The sequence below is a fragment of the Oryza brachyantha genome, chromosome 2 (genome assembly GCF_000231095.2).
Source record: "Oryza brachyantha chromosome 2, ObraRS2, whole genome shotgun sequence".
Taxonomy (NCBI): Eukaryota; Viridiplantae; Streptophyta; class Magnoliopsida; order Poales; family Poaceae; genus Oryza; species Oryza brachyantha.
Window position 1 is genome coordinate 18,808,686 of NC_023164.2, and position 22,543 is coordinate 18,831,228.

A 22,543-nucleotide genomic window follows, 5' to 3' on the forward strand; every position below is an offset into this window, starting at 1 on the left:
ACTAGTATATGGGTGGGCCAAGAAAAGGCTATAAATAGTGTTATAACCAGTTTATTGGCTATATTATTAGCCTTGCTCTTAGAGCAGGTACAATAGCAGGCTATAAGCCAACTATAAGCATATTTTAAAGAGATAAGAGAGGAGAGAGAAGAGAGGTGGGCTACTAATTTGTAGCAAGCTGTACACAGACTCCAAGACACATTGTGTGTATGATATGTGGGGTCATGTACTAATGTTTTTGTAGGTAACTATTGTATGTGTTGGCTATTAGATTGACTATAGATAAATTGGAGCTAGTAGTTGGCTATGCTATTGAACTTGCTCTTAGAGCATTCAGAATTAAATAAGTTATTACATATAGAATAAAAATGTAATAATGTATCAAGTGTGTAAATTAATAAAGGAAAAAAATACATCTAACATGATGCATAGTTTGTACAACATTTAATTATTTAATATATAGAGATTGGTTTTCGTGGAGAAGTGAAATGCATTACATATACAACGGATTTATTACTAGAGCCAAGAAATCGGTACTCAAAGAACATTAATCGGTGTCCCAAGTACGGATGCCTCCTTACTTTTGAGATGAACCTGCATCCCTCCTAGTCCTTGCCTGATTGCAATCAGCCATAGAGAGAAAAGAAGAGAGAGTGAACCGTTCCCAATAGTTTTGGATGTAGAATGAGCCAAAAAAATAGTTTAGGAATAGAGTTAAGTGCTTCAATGAAATAGTTAGAAGGAGTAAAATAGACTTTATTTTAATGAAAAAACAAAATACAAACTAGTGTGGAAGGAAAATTCATAAATATTTATCATTAAACGAGAGATGGTTGAGAGTAGGAGCAAGGTTCAGGGTACTGTACAACCAAGGCAAATTTGACCAAGGGATGATTGGAGGGAAAAAAATGGTACTTTAGAATTACATTTTTTAGGATAAAATTTAATATCATAAGTTTATCTTTTGGACAGAGTTAGTATAAGTTTTTACACCACATCCTATTTTTCCCCAATCACTCTTTCTTGAACTAGCGAGAACTAGAAATATAAATACAAGAGTTATATATCTTAAAAAATATCGTCATATCTTAAAAAAGTTCGCAGGCCAGATAGAGTTTCTAGGCCTCATCGAGGCCATTAGCCTATCCTCAAGACCATGACCACTCGCATGCGCAACAGGAGCCTGCAACTCTGGATCTCAAGTCCAAGAACATCTGGGCAGCAGATCCCCTCGGCCCCGTAGCGGTAGCGCCGCTCGTCGCTCTCGCCCTCACCTCACCTCAGTACCTCACCACCGTGCGCTGCACTGCGCCACAAGCAGTTGGCCACAACCGCAAGAGTGGTCGGCGGAAGGGGCCCGTGGATCCGTCCACCCCCAGGTTCCAGCACCTCCTCCCAACGGAGGTAGCGGCAGGCCATGCCGATGAGCGCCCTTTGTAGCTCAGCGCCGGTTTGCTGCTTGAAGTTGGTACGCTGACGCCCTCTTGTCAAACTGCAATCCGCATGTTTTGCTTGATGCATTGGTTGTTTTTTGTGCGTATGTCCTACGATCCATGCTGAAGTAGTTCTTAGAAGAGAGATGTTTTGCGACCATTAGTTGTTTTGATGCATTAGCTGTTTTTATGTGCGTATGTCCTACGATCCATGATGAAGGCAGACATGTTGAGGAGATGCCCTAATAGTGGTTAAATGTTGAGGAGTAGTATAGTATTAACTTAATTAATTAGAGGCTACTGGCTGGAACTGTCCTCTTCCATTAGAGATCCAGATCCCTATGCTTGTTTTGTATCTCTGTATGAGTAGATTCGCAAATATAGTTGTGCAGACTGCAGTCACCTACCAGAACACTAGGAACACATGACTTTGTATTTGCGGGATGAAAAATATGCCAACTTTGTCATGCTCTAAAACAGAACTAACATTTGTGCTCGTTATTCAAAGCTGTCCAATTTAAGAGATCACTCTGTTCTTATTTTGCCTAGCCTACTACTGTTATGTTCCAAGTTTGAAGTCATTAAAAATGTCAGTGCTATGTGAAAATTGAAAAATATGATATATGTTTCTTTAAAATAAATTATATTCTTCAAAAAGAAAAAATGTCAGAAACCAGGTAAGTTTCCCAATAGATGAATGGAACTTGTTGAAACTTGACAATGCTACAAACTTGTTTTTTATCCACCACAAGAGCTTAAATAGAATATAAAGTGTCTTAAAGTTATCCCTTACAAGTATATCAATTGCAGAAAAATGCGACAATATACATCTGCCATGGGTGCATATATATTTATAAGGCATAACGTCATCCAAACTGAATTATGCATAACATAATATTCCATAGAAAAGATATGGCAACTCGAGTAAATCCTATGTCACCCGCTGTGATGCACACTGCACAGACATAATTAGCGTGGGATATTGATTGAGGATGAAAATTCTTGTTCTAGCCTGTAGCTACTAGACTTTCCTTGAATTCCTTCAGATGTTGAATCACCAACATTGCCAGAGTTGTTCTGTGCATGAGATTTACTAGACTCTTGGCATATAAGTTCCTTAATCTCTTCATCACTTCCTGTAGGAAGTTGGAATTTTTTTTAACCTCTTGGTTCTCAGGAACTGCAGCCTCATCTCGACTTTTTTCATAGTAGGCCTATCTCCTCCTCTAGGTTTCAAGCATACCTCTGTAAGTGAGGCAATATCATTGATCTCTTCCTTATTTGCCTCTTCAACAACCCGCGGATCCATTATTTCGATGAAAGATCCCTCTTGAAGCCCTTCAACGAAATAATGAGACAAGCTCTGTTTTGCACCTTCATCATTGATAAAAATAGGTTTCTTTCTTGTCAAAAGTTACAAGTATCACCCCAAAACTATATACATCACTCTTTTCGGTTAGTTGTCCAGTATGATAGTAATCTGGATCTAGATAGCCAAATGTGCCTTGGACAATTGTTACCACATGTGTCTCATCAAGTGAAACAGATCTCGAAGCACCAAAATCAGAAACCTTTGTAGTGAAGCCGTCATCCAAGAGTATGTTAGAAGACTTTATGTCTCTATGAAAAATTGGTATTACAGTAGCTGAGTGTAGATAAGCAAGTGCCCCTGCTGCTTCTACAGCAATCCTAATACGATCATCCCATGACAACAAGCATTTGGCACTTACTTCGGTATGGAGGTCGTATAACGTTCCATTAGATATGAACTCATATACCAACAATGGTACCTCGGATTCAAGGCAACAACCGAACAACTTCACCACATTGCGGTGGATAATTTGAGACAATATAGCAACCTCATTGATAAACTGATCTATCTCTGTTTGTTCTACAATTTTTGATTTTTTAATTGCCACCACACGCTGGTCAGATAGAATCCCTTTGTAAACTGTGCCATGTCCTCCACGACCAAGAACACGTGTAGCATCAAAGTTGTTGGTCGCCTCCTCTAATTCGTCCAAGGAAAAAATCTTTGTTTTGTTTGTAGCACTTTCATCAAAGATTAGTTGCTCTAACAGTAGCCCTTGGTTTTTCTTAAAATATGCTCTTCGGACTCTCTTCTGGATACCTTTCTTCCACTTACTGGCAAGCATAGTTGCACAAAATGCAAGATTCCATATTGAGCCAAGGCTACAACTGATTCCAACCGCAACACCTTCAGGAAGATTTCATTGCTTAGACAACACAATTGCACACCTACATCATATTTCAATTTGATAATTGCAGTGCTCGAATGTTATGTATCACTTTACCTACGAAAAGATTGTGCTTCTTAGCTGATGTAATGCATCTTCTTTTTGTCTGGTCAAACTCCTTACCTTGTGGACATTTGGTGCAATTATAGCCCCCAGGATAATTTATGCATATTCCATTACATGAATTTGGCTGTAAGCACTTGTCAATGTCTGCAAACAAAATGACATGAAGTGAGCTCTCATCGTGGTTTATTTCTCAAATTTATAGTTTGGTGGTGACAAATGTGTACTTCTTTCTGAAAGTGGATTGAATGTAGATTTTCCTATGAGAAAGTTTTAATGGTAGAGAGAACTACTAACTATAATATATGACAATTGCGTCCAACCACCACATTTATGGCGATGGGAGGGAGCCTGGCGCAACGTGCCGCACTCATGATGGGCGTAGGCATGTGCTCCGTGCACGCCCCTCCCGAGAAAAGGTGGGGGAGAAGGGACATCCCTGACAATACAATGACCTCGCTGTCACTGCAGGGATAACCTGTCTCCCTCGCATCACCATTGCATTAAATGCGACGGACGACCGTGTGAGAGCAGGGGCGGTTCGCCGTTCAGACCGCTGAGTCGAACGTGGGGTGCTGCCCACTCATCACCGACTGATTGACGGGACCCCATCAGTAGCAGCATGGCGACTTGTTGACCTGTAACGGTGTCCGCAACAGTCCCAAGGAGAAAGATTTTCCTGCCCATCATAGAGGAAAAACCAAGACCGTTGTGGTGTCCCCTTGTGCTATAAAAGGAGGCCCTGGCCAGTAGAATGAGGACAGGAGAAGACAGGTAGAACATTCTCATACAAGCTTGTAACGCATTTACTGTCAGAGTGCATAAGCGACAGAGTAGGGTATTACGCCTCACAGTGGCCTAAACCTGTATAATTGCCTGGTGTCCACCGAGAGGCCCGACTCCTCAGATCTCTCCTTCTTTCACTTTCCTCTCTTTGACGAGGCTTTCGGGCCCTAGCCTGTACCCCTGGGCCAAACTCATAAAGGGGTCCCACAGACTCCTACTCGAGGAGCTCACACTCCGACACCTCGATACCTTCATCCTCCACTCCACGTGGGAGGAATGCAGTAGAGAGGGAACTCTAGAGGGAGAGAAGCATACAGAAGCAAGCATGACAGGCAGAAGATAATGAGGGCAGTGAGAAGCTCACAAGTAAAACCATCTCATCTCCTCCATCCCTCCTGCACACGCATGGCATTGACAGGAGCGAGTGGGACGTGCAAGGCAAGCTCCCTGCACCGGCCGCGCTCAGTGCTTGTCGCGAGGTCGAGGACATCCACAAAAGCTTAAGTTGCGCTCAATGCTCCTTACTTCCACATGCCCTGGTCGAGCAAGCTCTTGTGGTATTGGAGAAAGGAAGAAGAGTCTAGGGTGGTATTTTGGCGTAGACACTCTGATTGAGAGGGTCATTTGAAGTTGAACGGATCGCTTTTAAGTGATAACATTCCAGTGAAGCCACTTATTTTTTTTATACTATAATTTCAGTTCTCTCTCCTCAGTTGGCTAAGAGATAGAGCTGGTGCAATGTTTGGAGATGGTGTTTCAGATGAAGTGGTTGTGGTTGTCTGGCATTCTCATCATGATGGAGGGTACGGCAAATCAAAGGCGATAGGTGACAACCCTACCTGGCTTGCTCGATGTCAATGACAGACAACATATTCGAGTCATTCTTCTCTATGAAGGCATCATTGCAATGTGTCTATAACGTGTGGAAGGCATCATTGGCTACTCGTGTACTTAGAGCATTCTCAACAGATACTCTATACCATCATATATTCTAAAAATAGAGTATGTGAGGAGGAAAATGTTGTTTTAGTATATACTCTATCCCATCATCTAAAAATAGAGTATCATCTATATTGGAAAGAGAAACTCCAAATATGGATGTTGTCTCCTCCCTTCATATCTCAACATCCGATCATAAGATGATAGATCAATAACAACATGCGAGAATGTCCGATCAAAAACAATATAAGAGAAGGCGGTTGCAAAATATTAATAAAATATATAAACGATGTAATGGATATTCTATTGGAGTAATAACTGATATGGATAGATAATATATTTTGGATGTTCATCCAAATATTAATATGGAGGAGAAATTTTGGATGAGATATTGAGCATACTCTTAGAATACCGATCTTTGGCAGGACAACTCTAACATCTGGTGTAACGATTGTTGTTGCATGAGAAAGAAGAAAATTTGAGGCAAGACAGAAGAAGATTTTAAGCTTAGTCTTCTAGTCTTTTCCATTTTGTTTTGTCTGATATTTCTCTGTTTTGAGAATTGAAGTTTAAGTACATGTCTAACCTCTAGTTGTGTATATCTACTTGTGGATATAGACGGAATTTCCATCCTTTGTCCGGCATAATGGCATGGCAGTATAGGTTCATCTTGTTTTGCTTTAGTCATTATCTACTCTAGTGATGAATTTTGATTCATTTTGTGTTATTTTTAGAGCATTTTTTTCATCCTTGAGGAGGTATCATTGTTTTCTATGTAAAATTTATACCTTCTAGTATCTAAGGTATCAAGAGGTATCAAATTTTAAATAGAAAACAGCAGTGTCTTCTAATACCTACTTAAGAATGGTAAAATTGCTCTATTTTGAATGGAATACCAAGAGGATATAATTTATGTTTATGTGCAATTTTGCGCCCAGTGGGAGGTAAAGAGAGATATACCTCTGCAGCCATCTAATTCGCCTTTGACGTATGGATTTCCATCAAATCCTTCAGAGCACTTGCAACGATATCCAAGAGGTATCTTCCCGCGCGAGACATTACGGCATTCACTGTTGGTGCTGACGCACGCATATGTCGCTCTCTTCTGGGAGGCTTCTTGGCACGTTAGATTGGCAATCGCCCATTTCATATTCATGTCAAATTCTTCAGAGAACTCAAACTGATCTTCCGTGTCGTCCCCTAGGCGGTACGGCTCATTAGTTTGAATTATGACCAATTTGTCCTCGTCTTGGCTGGTCCCATTGAGCATATTGCTAACAGTCAGGTACCCTTCGTTCACTGATACCTTAGACACATGAAATTTTGTTCTACCTCTGGCGATAATGGTAGTATTGTCTGATGCACAGCTAAGTAGAAATTTCTTGTTTGCAAAGCAGCCTTCTTCAAGCCCAAAAGGGTATGGAATGGGCAAGTTTCCACATGTCCTCCTACAGTTTCTTTTAGGATTGGGGTTGTAACCTGATCCAGGCCATATATAAATATATGTGTCAAGTAAGCAAAATATTTGAATTGAAATTAAAGATATTACTTGTTTCTTTGATGAATTAGGTAATTCTATCCTTTTTGGACAGCTCAATTGTGGAGGTAATAAATATTAAGTAAACCTAGAGTGATTCTAGTGCCTACTAGGAGTTGAGGAGTAATGATTTTGAAAATGGGTGATTACTAGTTACCATCGAGAATTGTAGACAGCATGTTTAAAAATAGAGTTTTTTTAACATCCTTCAAAAATACCTCGGATACCATATTTTTTAATGTAAAAATTTTATACCTCGACGTATAATGTACCTTAAGATATCTGAATTTTGTATTAAAATTTTTAATATCTCAATATACTTTTTAAGGATGATAAAATAAACCCATAAAAATAACTTGTTATTTTAAGAAAGAGCTCTTTTTTTTGGCATTCGTCGAAGATAATTGTACTTGTTAACCAATCGCACCATACCATTTCCTAAGGAAACGGTGACTATATAATGTGAAAATTAATTTTAACGGGGAGTATCTCAAACCTTCGATGCAACCGTCTAGAACGTAGGGGTTGCCAACACGATTTTTGCAGTAGCAGGAGTAGCCTTTGAATGATGCATTTCTGCAGAGGCTGTTAGTATCACAAGCATAACTTGTCTTGTTTGTGGAGGCTATTTCACAGCTTGGCTGGTCAACGACAGCAAAGTCAAGCAACGTATTATAGTCAATATTGCTTGTATTTATCCAACTTGAGTAAAGATCATTTGAATCAAATTCATAGTATTCCGCTACGAGAATCTTGACGGTGGAGGGCACCGTGATGCTATCACGGTGAACTAGCTTGAGCCTAAAGCCTCTTAGCCCTGCACCTTCCAACGCATAGAAACTGATTTTGCAGCAGCCCAATCCATTACAATCATAAGCACTTGCTAATTCTCTTTCCATGATTTTTCTGTCGCCTATGCACTTGCTAATGCAAACACCGACGGTCCGGTTTGTATCAATGTCAAACAGGTAGACCTCGACCCCGCAGCCAACAACATACAAATTATTGTAATCACTAATGTTGAAACCCTTAGCAGGAGACTCCCAGGACATGCTGTAGACACTCGTACCTGGAGTTATGGTAACGTTGAAGCCAGGGGAGACACGTACATCATAGAAACCCGTTTGTGTGATCTCGGTCGTACTGTTGCCCAGGAAGAGCTTAGGACGATGGGTGCTGTTGTCGCAGGTGACCTCGAAGCCTTGCCGGAAGCACCCAGCCCCTATTCCAAATGGGTAAGAGATGTTCGCGCTCCCACAAGTGGAAGGGCAGCGAGCAAGGGAGTCATTAGACGGGACAGACAAGAGCCCCCCGCCAACTCCATAGACTGCACCCGATGCTGGGGGCGTAGCCGCCGAGCACACAAGCACATAAGAAATGGCACAAACTACCAGTAATAATCTCGAGCTCATCTTTGCGCCAATCGGCTTGCCTTTGCGGGTGCAGATGTCTGTTGGCTACACGATCAGTTTCATTCGGAGGCAGACACCGTCGGTCTCTTTGTACCCGGCCGTGAGCTTGCAGACTTGTTTAGCACACTCGAGATAAGGACACGTTTGAGTGAGTTTTAGATTTTAAAAAGCAACTATTTGGTATTTGGTATGGTAGACAGATTCTGAGTATCTGAAAAAACTCTAAAAACTAAATGTTTGGTAGTCAGCTTCTGAGTATATATCTGAAAAAGCTCTAAAATTCAGTTTCTTTAACTTCTAGCTTCTTAGTTTATTTTTCAAAATTTATAACTATAGATTTTTATTAGAAATTATGAACCGTTTAGAACAGCTTCTAAGACTGAGATAAGCTTCCCCAAACATACTGTAACTGTGCAACTTGTAGACTTCTTGAGGACTTGGAAGCAAACAATTCTTGTATTGACGTAAGAAGTCGAGGGGCGCTAATTCCTTCGAGATGCCACTGTCGTTGACTCGTTGCTGGGGCCAACGACTCACCCAGCTGCCGGTCGCTGCTCGCTTCTACGTTCTGTTTTTTTTCACACATCCAAATTAATGCTACAGCCCAAATGCTAGTATTCCTGTTAAATTCCAAGGTGATGATCGAGTTTTTTCATCAACTTTCAAAGGGAATCTTAACATATCATATTTTTCAGCATAAAAACTTTATATCTTTAGACACTAAGTATCTGGAGCTATCAAATTTATTATAATTTGGTTTATCGATGTATTTTCTTAAGTATTATAAAATTTCTCATGATGAAAATACTAATTTTTTACTTCGTTCAAGAACTATCTGATGAAAATGAGTTTTTTTCCATCCTTGAAGAGGTAACATGAGATACCACTCTTTTCTATATAGGTACTAGAAGGTACCAAGTTTTACATAGAGAACAATGGTACCTCTTGATACCTCCTCGAGGATGGTAAAATTGCTCGATGAAAATAATAGCGTTTGCCAAACTAGAACTGTAATACAAGACACAGAAACTTCTGTAGGTTCTTTTGCACTCCAGCAGTTAATTAGGCTGGGTTTGAAGGTGATGGAAAAAGAAGATGATGATCATATAAAATAAGATATTTCATCAGTGAATCACTAATTAAGTATGAACTTATTGTAAATTTAAAAACAAATTAATATTGTTTTTAATTTTTTTGCAAAAAAAACACATTATTAACCAGTTCGAGAGGCATAGAGGCATATTTCACCCCTTCCTACAGTATTGCACCCTCAGCACTTCTTTGTGTTCTTCCCCAGGCATCCTGCAGCCAATTCACTCACTATATTCATACTGAAACTACTCGAAATAATCCTTATTATTGAAAAAAAGATAAGGTAGGGTGAAAATAAGTTTAGATATTATATTAAAGAGATGTACTAAATTTTACTGCACTTGACAAAATAACTAGATGCACTAAAATTTTAATATAAAATTTTGGTACCTTCAGGTACTAATTTAATTTTATGTATCTAGTACATAGATATATCAAATTTTACACCAAAAATATCATACCTAGGTATCTCCTTGAGGATGTTAAAAGAATTGTTATTTCAAAAGGTGATAGCCACATATAAAAGAAATAGGTGGTTGACACAAAATGAGTTAATTTTTTAGGAGAAAAATAAGTCAAATTGAGGTGTGAACATATTTAAACTTGGGTTCTTGGCATTTTCATGGAAAAAGTCCAATGACATTTTTGCAAACTAAAAAGAATTTATGAATAAACTTTTATATGCTTATTATTATTGATCTAAAGTCAAATAAAAAATAAACTATGGTGAAAAAAAAACTAAAATCAACTTAAAGTTTAAATTTGAAAAAAAAATAAATTTGGCTTATAAGGCCTTGTTTAGTTGCCAAAAAATTTTGGCCAAATGGCCACGTCGAACGTTTGACCGGATGTCGAAAGGGGTTTTCGGACACGAATGAAATGATTACGTTTTCTGTACCAGGGTAAGTTAACTTACCGGACTTATAAACGAAAGCGGCATAAGTAGAGTAATAACTGGGTAGCTGGACTCCGTTGATCAACGCCCCCGGATGTGGAGGGCGTTGATCAACGGAGTCCAGCTACCCAGTTATTACTCTACTTATGCCGCTTTCGTTTATAAGGCCGGTAAGTTAACTTACCCTGGTACAGAAAACGTAATAATAGATTAATACATGATTAATTAATTATTAAAAAATATCAAATAGATTAATATGATTTTTGAAAATAACTTTCCTATATGTTATATTTGCAAAAAATACAACGTTTAGCAGTTCGAGAAGCATGTGTGCGAAAACAAGACGGATAAGTTAATTTATAGGGGAGGCCGAACGCGGCCCTAGCACGCCTGATCGATGTAATCAACTGAAATATTGTACTGGAGTTGAAATAGATTACATACAAAGCAAGTCCACAAAGATCGAAAGCAGTGCACCTCGACCAGCTGGAAATGCCTGGAATGACAGCTAGGACGGTGGAAATTTGTTTTAGCTGAAACCTATGGGAGCTCTGCATGCATTAGAGCAGGTAAAATAGCAGGCTATAAACCGGCTATAAACATATTTAAAAAAATAAGAGAGGAGAGAATGGTAGCGGGCTAGTAATTTGTAGTTAGCTGCAACACGAACTCCAAGACTTATGTGTGTATGACATGTGGGACTGGATATTAGTTGTGTAGTCTTATGCTATTGTATGAATTGACTATTAAATTAACTATAGACAAGTTAGAGCTAACAGTTGGCTATACTATTGAACTTGCTCTCAAGGCTCTTCTTAGTTTCTAAAATTTTTTTTCTAAAAACATCGCATCGAATCTTTGGACATCTAAATAAAGCATTAAATATAGATAAATATCAAAACTAATTACACAATTATAGAGAAAATCGTGAGACGAATCTTTTGAGCCTAATTAGGATATGATTAGTCATAAGTGTTACAGTAACCAATATGTGCTAATGACAGATTAATTACACTCAAAAGATTCGTCTTGCGATTTTTAGATAAAATCTAAAATTTATTTTATAATTAGACTGTGTTTAATTCTTTAAATATATGACCGTACACATCGACGTGACTACTCTTAAAAAAAATTGGGATGTAAACGGTGCCTAACTTTGAACTAGGACATCGACGACATGACGGTCGGCCGTGTGTGACCAGGTAGATGTGCTCCGGGATGCTCATGCAAGATGTCGCAAAACCGCAAGCGTTTCTATCAATACGCTTCTGGCAGCAACTGCTGCTGACAAGTTGTGAGATCGGATTAGGCTACAGAGGAGAGGTGAATATAGCTAAAGTGTAACTATTCTCGAAAAGAACAAAATTCTAATTCGATCGTAAAACTCCGAAAAAGATATCTTCGTGAAAAATAGGAGGACAGGAATGGAGATATCAAAAATAAAACAGAGCAGAAAATATCGACGGGAATTTAAATACGGAAAGCGTAAAATTTAAATACGGTAAATAAAATTCATTTCACAGGTAAACTTCAAATTTCATTTTTGAAGTTTATAAAGCTTGATTCACAAGCTTAACAATAACAATTCAGGAGAGTTATTGTCACATCTAGCCAACACAAGCTAGAGTAACTAACCACTCTCGAAAACATTTTTCATTCCATCACAAAGTTGCAAACTCAAGCAACCATCGTTCCCCTATTTATAGGACTAATCCTCCATTGCAAAATGACCAAAGTACCCCTAAAACTTGGCGGCTACTCTTAAGTCCTCACAACCGTTCAATCTAAAATCGGCGCTCCAGAATAAGCCACGTAGGCTGCCACAATTGATCCCATCAGCCATAGACGATCCGGTCTCCAGCCGGCCCCAGCATACGCGCACGGGAGATTGCCTCTGCCACGCGTCAGCGATGGGTTAGCCTTCTCCTTCCCCAAATCAAAGAACGCCACGTGCCCTCCTCTGCCTGAAGCCGATTGCTCCTTTGCATGCACTGCACCGAGTCCATGCATGCATGCTAGCTTCCGTGCACCAGCTATCTAGCTTGGCCACAGAAGCATGCATGTGTGAATAGTTGACCAGGTCAACTATCCATGCACGTGTATGCATGCACCCATGCAAAGTTATATGCATGCAGTGCTCCTCCATTTCGATTTTCTTTGCTATTTTTTTTCGCAAAATCCGACGCTTTCGCACGATGTCCGTCCAATGCATACGTGCATGTGTCCCACCTTATCATCCGACATCCTCGATCGTGCTAGATCACAACTCTCCCTGAGTTTGATCTCAATCTGTAATTAACCAAGGTTGACCCTAAACACCTACACATAAACAATTCGAACCATTGTTTTGCGGGTACAGTTTTATGACCTGATCCTCGTTAGTCAATACATATGTTTCTCACACTTATCAATTTTCCATCACAATTAATCAAAACCACTCTTGGTTTTACACAAGTACGCGACTGTACTTGGTCCGGTCGTCCCGGACAAGCCAGCAAGTTGATCGGAACAACCGACGAACCCCCGACGCGCACAATTAATATAATGTTTCTAGGCGATTGAAAATGTATATTCTGACGAATGAATTTCGAGCTGAACTGGGACGGACAACCCACAAATTTATGAATTTATTCTATTGGGGTTATGGAAGCGGTGTAGACTGGATCAACTACGAATTTGGTGTTGCAATCGTAGTTCAGCATTTGTGAATGCAATTCCGCAGACTACACAATTCCCTATACGGTACAAGGAAAAGTGGAGATTAATGTTTGATTTATTCAGAGAAAAAGACAAACGACATATTTATAAATAAAAATATTTTCTAAATAAAAATTTTATATGTGTATTCTTAACGGCATAAAAGTTAAGGATATAATATAAATTACGGTAGGTAGGACTTTGCCCAACGGAATAGCTATATCTTCTCTTCTCTCTTCTCTCTTCTGGTTCTTGCCCGCTAGTTCTCGGACTACCTCAATATTGAATATTATTACTTCATCTTTACTACTATAAAAGGCTCTAGTGATGGTAGTTGTGAATCTGCCACCGGCACTACACCTACTCCTATTGCATTTTTACATTTTACCCCTTAACTTTGTAATATTAAAAACCAATCAAATCTAGATGGATATTCACATAAAATCAAGTTGATATGGATATTTCCTATATAAAAAAGATGGCCACATATTTCATGAAAAATATTTTTCTATTTATTCTAGGAATAGCATAATATGTTTTTATCCTTTACAAAGCACGTGCATTCAGCTAGTAATTCATAAAATCAGTTTACTTATGTTGTGTGCTAGAAAGACTAGGGGAAGTATATGATGAGGCCTCTCGGGACAGTAGGCAGCAGGAATTCGTGGATATAAAGAGTGTGGACATTGGACAAGGAACAGGAAGAGAGGATCAGAGGAGGAGGAGGAGGAGGAGGGAGGGAGGATAACCTGATAAGTCACAACGACGCATCAAACCTCTTAATAGGGTGGCACTTACAAGTTGGACTCTAAGACCATTTCATTGGGGTTTCATTTTTATCAATCATAGGGTTATGTTAGCGCTTTTGATGTGACAATGGGTTAATGAAGAGAGATAAAAATGAGTTTCATCTCTCTTGCATGTATTCCCTAGGAGGCAACAAAATGAAACAATGCATTGTATAGGCCATTTCAATCATCAGTTGTTACTTACATGGCACTCTTAGAGCATCCCTAATAGCTCATCTAAATTTGGTCATCTACATCTTTATTTGGACGATCATTTAAAACAATTTCATTCTTTATATCGCTTTATACTCCAAAAGATCATCCATATATGACATCGTTCATATCTCTTTAGAGGATGAAGAGAGAACATCTAAATATGGAGTTTCTCTCCTAATATTGATGGCATCCAAAAATAGAGGACGAGATAAATGTTCTGCTGAAGCTTAATTTTTATCATCTATCCCTTATTTTCAAAATAGATGATGGGATAGATGGATTGCTAGGGATGCTCTAAGGTAGTGGAATGACCGTTTTATTTTTCAAATATAGATTGGGACACATGCATGTGCACCACACTCATACGGCATACCCACCCATCTCACATCCGAACAATAGTAATGCAGGCCTAACCTCGAATATACAAGCTGTATTTATCTGTGCACGAAAGATGAACGATGAAAAATTATTGGTATTTTTATTTAATAGTATAAATAATGAAATTAACTATTACTAAATTGAAAACCTATTTAAAAAAGTAAGATAATAAACTTTAGTATAGAAACAGATTTGCAAAACATGTACTATTTAATAGCTTGGAAAGTGTGCACGCAAAAACTAAGAAAAAATATAAGGATAATCTGGTATAACAAAGGCAGCGATATAGCCAAAAGTTTTGACCATGGAACACACTCACGTGTGTATATACTACCTTTTAGAATTTAATCCCAAGGAAAATGTGAACATTGATGCTGAGTCCTGAAGTTTGTACGTAGGTTTTACGTTTCCTACCCCTTTCGTATTTCTTCATCTACCGCTCTCGTCTTTTTCTCCATATTGATATATTAATAGCATCCACTAGTGAAAGGATGCAAGCCAACTTGCAGAGGAGAGCCCAACTGCTCCAAATTCTTATCCATGGAGCAAAATGAACCGTCCTGACAAAAAAGGCCTCATAGGCTAATTTGGAAGTGTTGGTTCCCAAATTAGTAAGCTTTCATAGCTATTGATCCGGCACCTCGTTTAAAACCACATCCTGTGCCAACTCCTGAACTCAACAATACTCTGTAATGGCCACAACAGAGAGAGGCCCTTTGATATCTGACACCCATTTACAGATCTCCAAGACTTGCTCCACCGTACACTTTTTGACAACTTTCTTTGAAATCAACTGAACAAGATTAGGCGTTATCTTCATGAGAGACCATAGCCATTTTAAAACGATCGTTCGCCATGCGGGGAACCTCCACCAAAAGTCCTTGCCAAGCCCGGGTAGAATTCGTCTTTCGCAACCAAAGCCAACGGATTTAGAGTACCCAACAGATGCTCCCTCTGTCCCAAAATAAATAAATTTTTCACTTTTTGCCTTTAATTTTTGACTCTTCATCTTATTCAAAAATTTCTGTGATTGATATTTTTGTTTTTATTAGATGATAAATCATAAATACTACTTTACGTGTGACTAATTTTTTTCTAATTTTCTGAAAATTTTTCAAATAAGACGAATGGTCAAACGTTGGACACGGAAACCGGAGAATTCATTTTTTTTTTTGGACAGAGGAGTATACTCTAACTTCAGAATTCCCAAATTGCCATGCATGAGAGGATGACATGCCCTTTGTGTTCTCCCTTTAGAAAGTATAAACAATCAACTAATAGTCGTTATAATTTTTTTCAGGATAAAATTTTTGGTGTGGGTAATGCATAAATTTTTCATAGACCCGGAACATATATAGCTACATTAGTACTATGAAAAATCTTATGGTCCTCGAAAAGATACATATAAATATCATATTTTCTATCGTAAAAATTTGGTATATATTAAACTATCACTATATTAACATACGTATAAATATCATATTTTCTAGTGTAAAAATTTAGTCATCCATATATTCATTTGGATGATCATTTAAAACAGTTTCACATTTCATATCTCTTTGTAATTTAGCAGATCATCTATATATGACATTCTCTATATCTATTTTTGAGGATGGAGAAATAACATCTAAATATAGAGTTTCTCTCTTCTAATATGAATGGCATCCAAAAATAGAGAATGAGATGAATGTTGAAACTCAATTTTTACTTTTCATCCTCTATTTTTAGAATAAAGGGTGTGATTGATGTTCTGCTAGGGATGCTCTTATACTGTTGAAGCTCATCCTGCAAAGTACGTAGTACTAGAAAGAGCGTACAAAGAAAAGAGTGCATTTGTGTGTCTACTGGGCACATTCGCAAGCAGCCTCCTGCCAGGCATAAAACGTCCAGATATTAGTGGCAAGCGGGCTTGCAAAATATCACAGCTCCATCAGACGGTCATTAGACGACCGGCATTCGTTGTAAGACATATCGAATTTCACGTTTAGAGAGTATATTTCGCCCACCCGCTAGGCGGAAGGAAAATAGATATGTGACTTTTTCTAAAGAAAATCTTAAAATTTTCAATTAAAAAATATAAAAATGAAAAGAATTCTTCATGGCCTGCCAGGACGTGTAGGCCGACCGAAGACCACTAGCCTGATCGCGCATAAGCCCCCGTGGGCCGTGTGGCCTGGCACAACCACCGAACTCAACTGCGGTGAAAAACGCTCTCGATTCTGTGGATCCTGCAGTGCGAGTAGGGGAAAGGGGGCCTCCGCTCGCCGCCGGCCCCTTCTCCCCGACGCAGCCGGCAGGTGGTGATCCGCCGCTAGCGCAGCCGCAAGTGGAGACGCGCAGTCGCCACGGCGGCCGCACCGGTTGTCTGTTCGAACCGAATTTGGTACGCTTCCTCGTCAAACGGTAATCTCCATGTTTTGGTTGGTCTATTAACGGCTGCTGTGCGCCAAAGCTAGGTTGGGGAACTGTCCACTACTCCGGTAAAGTAGAGGTTAATAGTCGTACCAGTCTAGAGTTAACTTGATTACAGGCCATTGGCCGTTGCATTTTCACTGTTACTTAACCAATTTGTCTTTGTTAATGGTAAATCAGTACATCACCTTTCCTAGTTCAGCTTTAATAATACTTACTAGTACTTCATAGTGCATAGTACCTGGCTGGCTGGATCCGGTTGGGTATTGGGAGGGAAATTCTGATACCATAATCCAAATCAATTTCTCAGTTGCTAGGCCACACTGTGACTGTGAATGCAGTCTACGGAAACGGATTGGGTGAAAGAAAAATTCCACTGTGCCATTTCTAATTTATGTAAAGGACATTAATTTCCTTCCTTTTGCCTAGCCTAGCCCAGTATTTCTATGTTATATTAACGATGTCGCTGCTATGTGGTAAAATCAGCAAATTGCAGTGCCTCATACCTCTAGACATGGTAATTTTTATTAAATCAGCCATTGGCAAATTGTGCAAGTCAGACAATTAACTACTGAAATCATTCACAACGAGATGTGTTTACTTGTTCACCATCGTAGTTTAAATACAACGGTTGTATCTCAATTAATTCCTTACAAGCATATTCATGGCAAACAATTGTAGTATATGACTACCATGAACTATATACATACATGCTGCAAATATTCAGGCAGTGAAACAATACGACATACTCTCCTCTAAACTGAACCCGCATAATATGCATAACACTGCATAGAAAATATATAGTAACTCAAAGCCTATGATATATATTGCACATCTCGAGTTAGCGTGGCAAACTGACTGAGGATGATAATTCTTGCTCCAAACTGTAGCAAACGGAGATCCCTTCAGGTGCTAAATCAGCAGTACTGGTATAACAACTATATGCATGTGACCTAGTCTTTGGGGCCATTAGATGCTCTATTTCTCCATCACTTCCTGGGAGAAGTTGGAATTTTCTTAACCTATTAGTCCTCATGAACTGCAGCCTCATCTCTACTTCTTTCATACTAGGTCTATCTCCTCCTCTGAGTTTCAAACATGCCTCTGTAAGTGAGGCAATATCATTGATCTCTTCCTTGTTTGCCTCTTCGACAACTTGAGGATCGATTATTTCCATGAGAGATCCCACTTGAAGTGCATCAACGAAATAATGAGACAAACTTTGTTTCGAACCTAGATCATTGATGAAAATTGGCTTCTTTCTTACCAAAAGTTCCACAAGTATTACTCCAAAACTATATACGTCACTCTTTTCAGTTAGTTGTCCAGTATGGTAATACTCTGGATCTAGATAACCAAATGTACCTTGGACAATAGTCACCACGAGTCTCATCAAGTGAAACTGATCTCGAAGCACCAAAATCAGAGACCTTTGTAGTAAAACTGCCATCCAAGAGTATATTGGAAGATTTAACGTCTCTATGGAAAATTGGTATTGCAGCAGCCGAATGTAGATAAGCAAGTGCCCCTGCTGCTTCTGCAGCAATTCTAACGCGATCATCCCATGACAGGAAGCATTTAACACTAATATCAGTATGAAGATGGTCATGAAGTGTGCCATTAGATATGAATTCATAAACCAACAGAGGCACTTCAGATTCAAGACAACAACCAAAAAGCTTCACCACATTGCGGTGTATAATTTGAGATAAGATTGCAACCTCATTGATAAACTGATCTATCTTAGTTTGCTCCATAATTTTTGATTTTTTAATGGCCACAACACGCTGATCAGAGAGAATACCTTTATAAACTGTCCCATGTCCTCCACGACCAAGAATACGAGTAGCATCAAAATTGTGGATCGCCTCTTCTAGGTCCTCCAAGGAGAATATCTTTGTTTTGTTCGTGGCATTTTCATTTGATATTAGTTGCTCCAATAGTAGGCCATGATTTTTCTTGAAGTATGCTTTTCTAATTCTCTTTTGGATGCATGCCTTTCTTCCACTTATTGACTAATATCATTGCCCCCAACACAATAATTATTGATCCAAGACCACAACCAATTCCGATTGCAGTACCTACAAGTATATTGTCATCATGAAATCATTTTGCATATTCCTAACTGTATTTGCAACTTAAACTTCTTACCGAACAGAAGATTGTGTTGCCTAGCTGATGTGACACACCGCCTCTTTATTGGATCAAATTCCTTTTTACGCGGGCAACTTGTGCATGTATAGCCCCCAGGGAAATTTTGACACAAGCCATTGCAATAGTTTGGCAGTGAACACTCATCAATGTCTGTAGATAATTGTAACTGGTCATATATTGGTTATGGTACATATGCTAATATTTCTAGTTTCTAAAAACAAACAATGGTGTTGAATTTTCTTCTCATATTGTTAATGTGGTTTATTGAGCTATGACCTTCTGCATACAAGATGCATCTCTGTTTGTTAGATTATCTGCAACTTTGATTATTTTTCAGTACAGTTGCTGGTGTGAACATATATATTTGTTACACTGTGTAGTGTGGGATGGAAACGAACCTGTGCAGCCATTCTGGATGTATGGATTTCCTTGAAAGCCAGGAGAACACTTGCAACGATATCCCATTAATATTTTCCCATGGGTGACACTAAGGCAATCGCTGTGGGTGCTGCAGCATGCATATGTAGTGTCCTTTTGCATGGCTTGTTGGCAAGTAAAATTGGAAGCTGCCCACTTTATAATAATGTCGTATTCCATAGAGAAATCAAATTGATCTTCTACCGGGCCCTCCGTGGATAGTCCTCCATATTGATTTGTCTTAACTATAAATTCCTCCTCATAACTTGTATCGTTGATTATGTTGTTTACAGTTAGAGTCCCATCTTCCACGGAAATATTACTCACATGATATTGTACATATCCTGAACTGAAAATTGCCATACCTGCTGTACAACTAAGTTGAAACTTTTCATTTGCAGAACAACCTTCTTCAAGACCGAAAGGGAAGGGAATGACCGTGCTTCCGCATGATGGCAGACAATGTTCTTTGTGCTTGGGGTTGTAATCTGCGGCTCCTCACAGAAAGAAAAGGAAGATGAAAGTTAGATATGGAATTTCTATAAGTACGCCTTAATTTTCGGGGGAAAAGATAAGCAAGAAGCACCTTGCATGTTGCATCCTTCTAAAGTGTAAGGATTGGTGCCTTCTATATAACGATTGGTGCAGTCACAGGTGTAACCTCCGGATGATATATTTTGGCAAGTAGAACCGATGCTACTGCAGGCATAACTTGTGTTTTTCACTCGTGCGCTTTCACAGCTTGCTTGGTCTATATGATGGCAAATTGAAGCAAGGCTCCATAGACATTGCTCGCGTTGGTCCAACTCGAGAAAAGATCACTCGCATTGCTTACGTAATCGTCATCGTATGACATGAAAGCCATGATCCCATGGGGAAGAGGATCTGATATCGATTGTGCTGCAGTAGCATCAACTTGGACAAGTGTTGACTGAAACCCATTCAGGTCCCTTGATAACTGGATGGAGCAACATCCCTTCCCATTACAAGGCCCTTCTGTTGGTATCTTTTCACCATCGCATCTACTCATGCAGTAACCAACAGGGTCCCTCGTACCATACTCGAACAAGGTGACATCAATATTACAACCGATAATGTAGAAGTTGTTACGGCTATCAATGGTGACACCCTTGGCAGGAGATAGCCAGGACATGTTGTAAGTATCCATAACTGGCCTCATCGTAAGGTTGAATTGCATGGGTGCATAAACATAGTTGTAAATTTGGTCTGTGATCTGGGTGGTACCATCTTCCAGAAAGAGAGTAATATTGGTGCTAGTGTTACACTTTAGCTCGAAGCCTTCCCGGAAGCAGCCTGGCCCAATCCCAAAGGGGTAGGTGATGTCAATGTTCCCGCAGATAGAGAGGCAGTGAGCCAGGGAGTGATTAGAAGGGATAGACAAGAGCCCTCCGCCAACTCCATAGACTGCAGATGATGCTCGCAGCGTGGCTGCCGAGCACAGCAGCACAAAAGCAATGGCCACTAAGCTCGAGCTCATCTTTGCGGCCGGTTGGCTTGCCGTTGTGGTGGATGCCGGTGTGTCTCTGTTAACTACACGATTAATTTATATTCAGTAGTCATGCGTTTGTGGACTTCATAAGTAAACGCGAGATTAAAAAAAGATCGACTCCACAGGAGCTATATAGGGGGTGATCGCCAAACGTTATATTTACAAACAAAAATTATTTATAAATAAAATTTTATATATATGTATTCCTGGCGATTTAAAAGTGAAGATTGAAAAATAAGTTTTGATAAAAAAACTCTAAATTTTCTTAAAATTTAAATTTTAACTTATAAGCATAAACATAAGAAAAATGACGGAGATGATAACATATATGAGACATTGATTGATAGGTACAACTAGACAATTTTATGGCAATTGGCCAATGCTGAATATTGACGAATTTAGCCTAGGCGCACTCGTCCCATCAGATACGGTGGTCGTTGTTTGGGCTAAGTCGCCAACGACTTACCCAACTGCCGGTCGCTGCTCGCTAGAGTACGTTCAATTTATTTCCACACGTCTAAACTACTTTCTCTTTTTCAAAAAATAATCATCTCTGATCTTTAAATCATGTACTACAGTACTAATAGAATATAAGCATTTCTACCACTATCTATAGTACTACTTATCTCATTGATCATTTATCATTAAAGATTTTTGTTTCTATTTTATCTTCACCTACCCCTCCACCCATATCCATTGGTTACTCATTAAAAGCCATCATTGTCTTTTTTTTTTTCTAATCTATACTAATAATTCAAAAATCCTTATATTTTTAGAGTATCTATCAAGACATTTGGGTCCTAATACTAGTGATCCTAATGCACAAACGTGATGCCAATAGTTATAGCTGACGTTGCCAAACTAGAGGCTGTAGCAGTACAAGACAGCGGACTTTTGTCGGTTCTTCTGTTATATATTCTCTCTTTCTCCAAATAAATGAGATAGATTCCTAAAACCCCCATGCAATATTAGAAGAAAGAAATGACCAAAACACCTATACATAATATTGATTGATAGGTAGATAATGAATGGTAAGTGGTAAAGTATGGATGAGTAACAAGCCAGCTCGGCTCGAGCCTCGTTAGGCTCTTTGACGAGCTTTGCATCATTTAAGTCACCTCAATAATTTGAAATTTATCAATTTTATATCACATATATTAACATAATAATAGTGAACAACAAATAACTCACTGGATACATATAGTTTGGATGCAATTATGAGACATAATTAGTTAAGAGGCACTAAGTATATGGAGATATAGTGCTCTTTTGTACTTAAGAGCTAAAAGCCAGCTCAGCTCTACTTGTTCAAGCCGACCCGAATCTAGCTGGATCCAAGTAGGGTTGGCAACTTTCCTCTCGGAGCCAGGGCCCCGTCCCTACGGGGACGGCGGCGGGGGACGTTTTCGTCCCGCAGGGAGTCAGGGCCGGGGCCCCGGGTTTGGTCGGGGCCGGGGTCGGGGGACGTTTTGTACCCACGGGGACCTGAGGAGGCAAATTAGACTTGTGAATAGAAGGCCCAATACATAAAAGCCCATTAAAATTACTAACCCTAG

General features: G+C 39.2%; 1 protein-coding gene, 1 long non-coding RNA gene and 1 pseudogene across 2 annotated transcripts; 1 reads left to right on the forward strand and 2 right to left on the reverse strand.

Moving 5' to 3' along the window:
- Nucleotides 1–2,402: 2,402 nt before the first annotated feature.
- Nucleotides 2,403–8,428, reverse strand: LOC102699373 (wall-associated receptor kinase-like 6). The gene is given in 6 exon segments (XM_015833663.1): nt 2,403–2,591; nt 2,593–2,848; nt 2,850–3,651; nt 3,749–3,901; nt 6,440–6,958; nt 7,513–8,428. Coding segments are annotated over 6 exon segments (2,835 nt in total).
- An 8,239-nt stretch (nt 8,429–16,667) lies between these two features.
- Nucleotides 16,668–20,047, forward strand: LOC107303579. The gene is made up of 2 exons (XR_001549540.1): nt 16,668–16,877; nt 19,879–20,047. It is a non-coding gene; the product is annotated as an uncharacterized LOC107303579 (long non-coding RNA).
- Nucleotides 17,663–20,975, reverse strand: LOC102699657 (annotated as a pseudogene).
- Between the last annotated feature and the right edge of the window lie 1,568 nt (nt 20,976–22,543).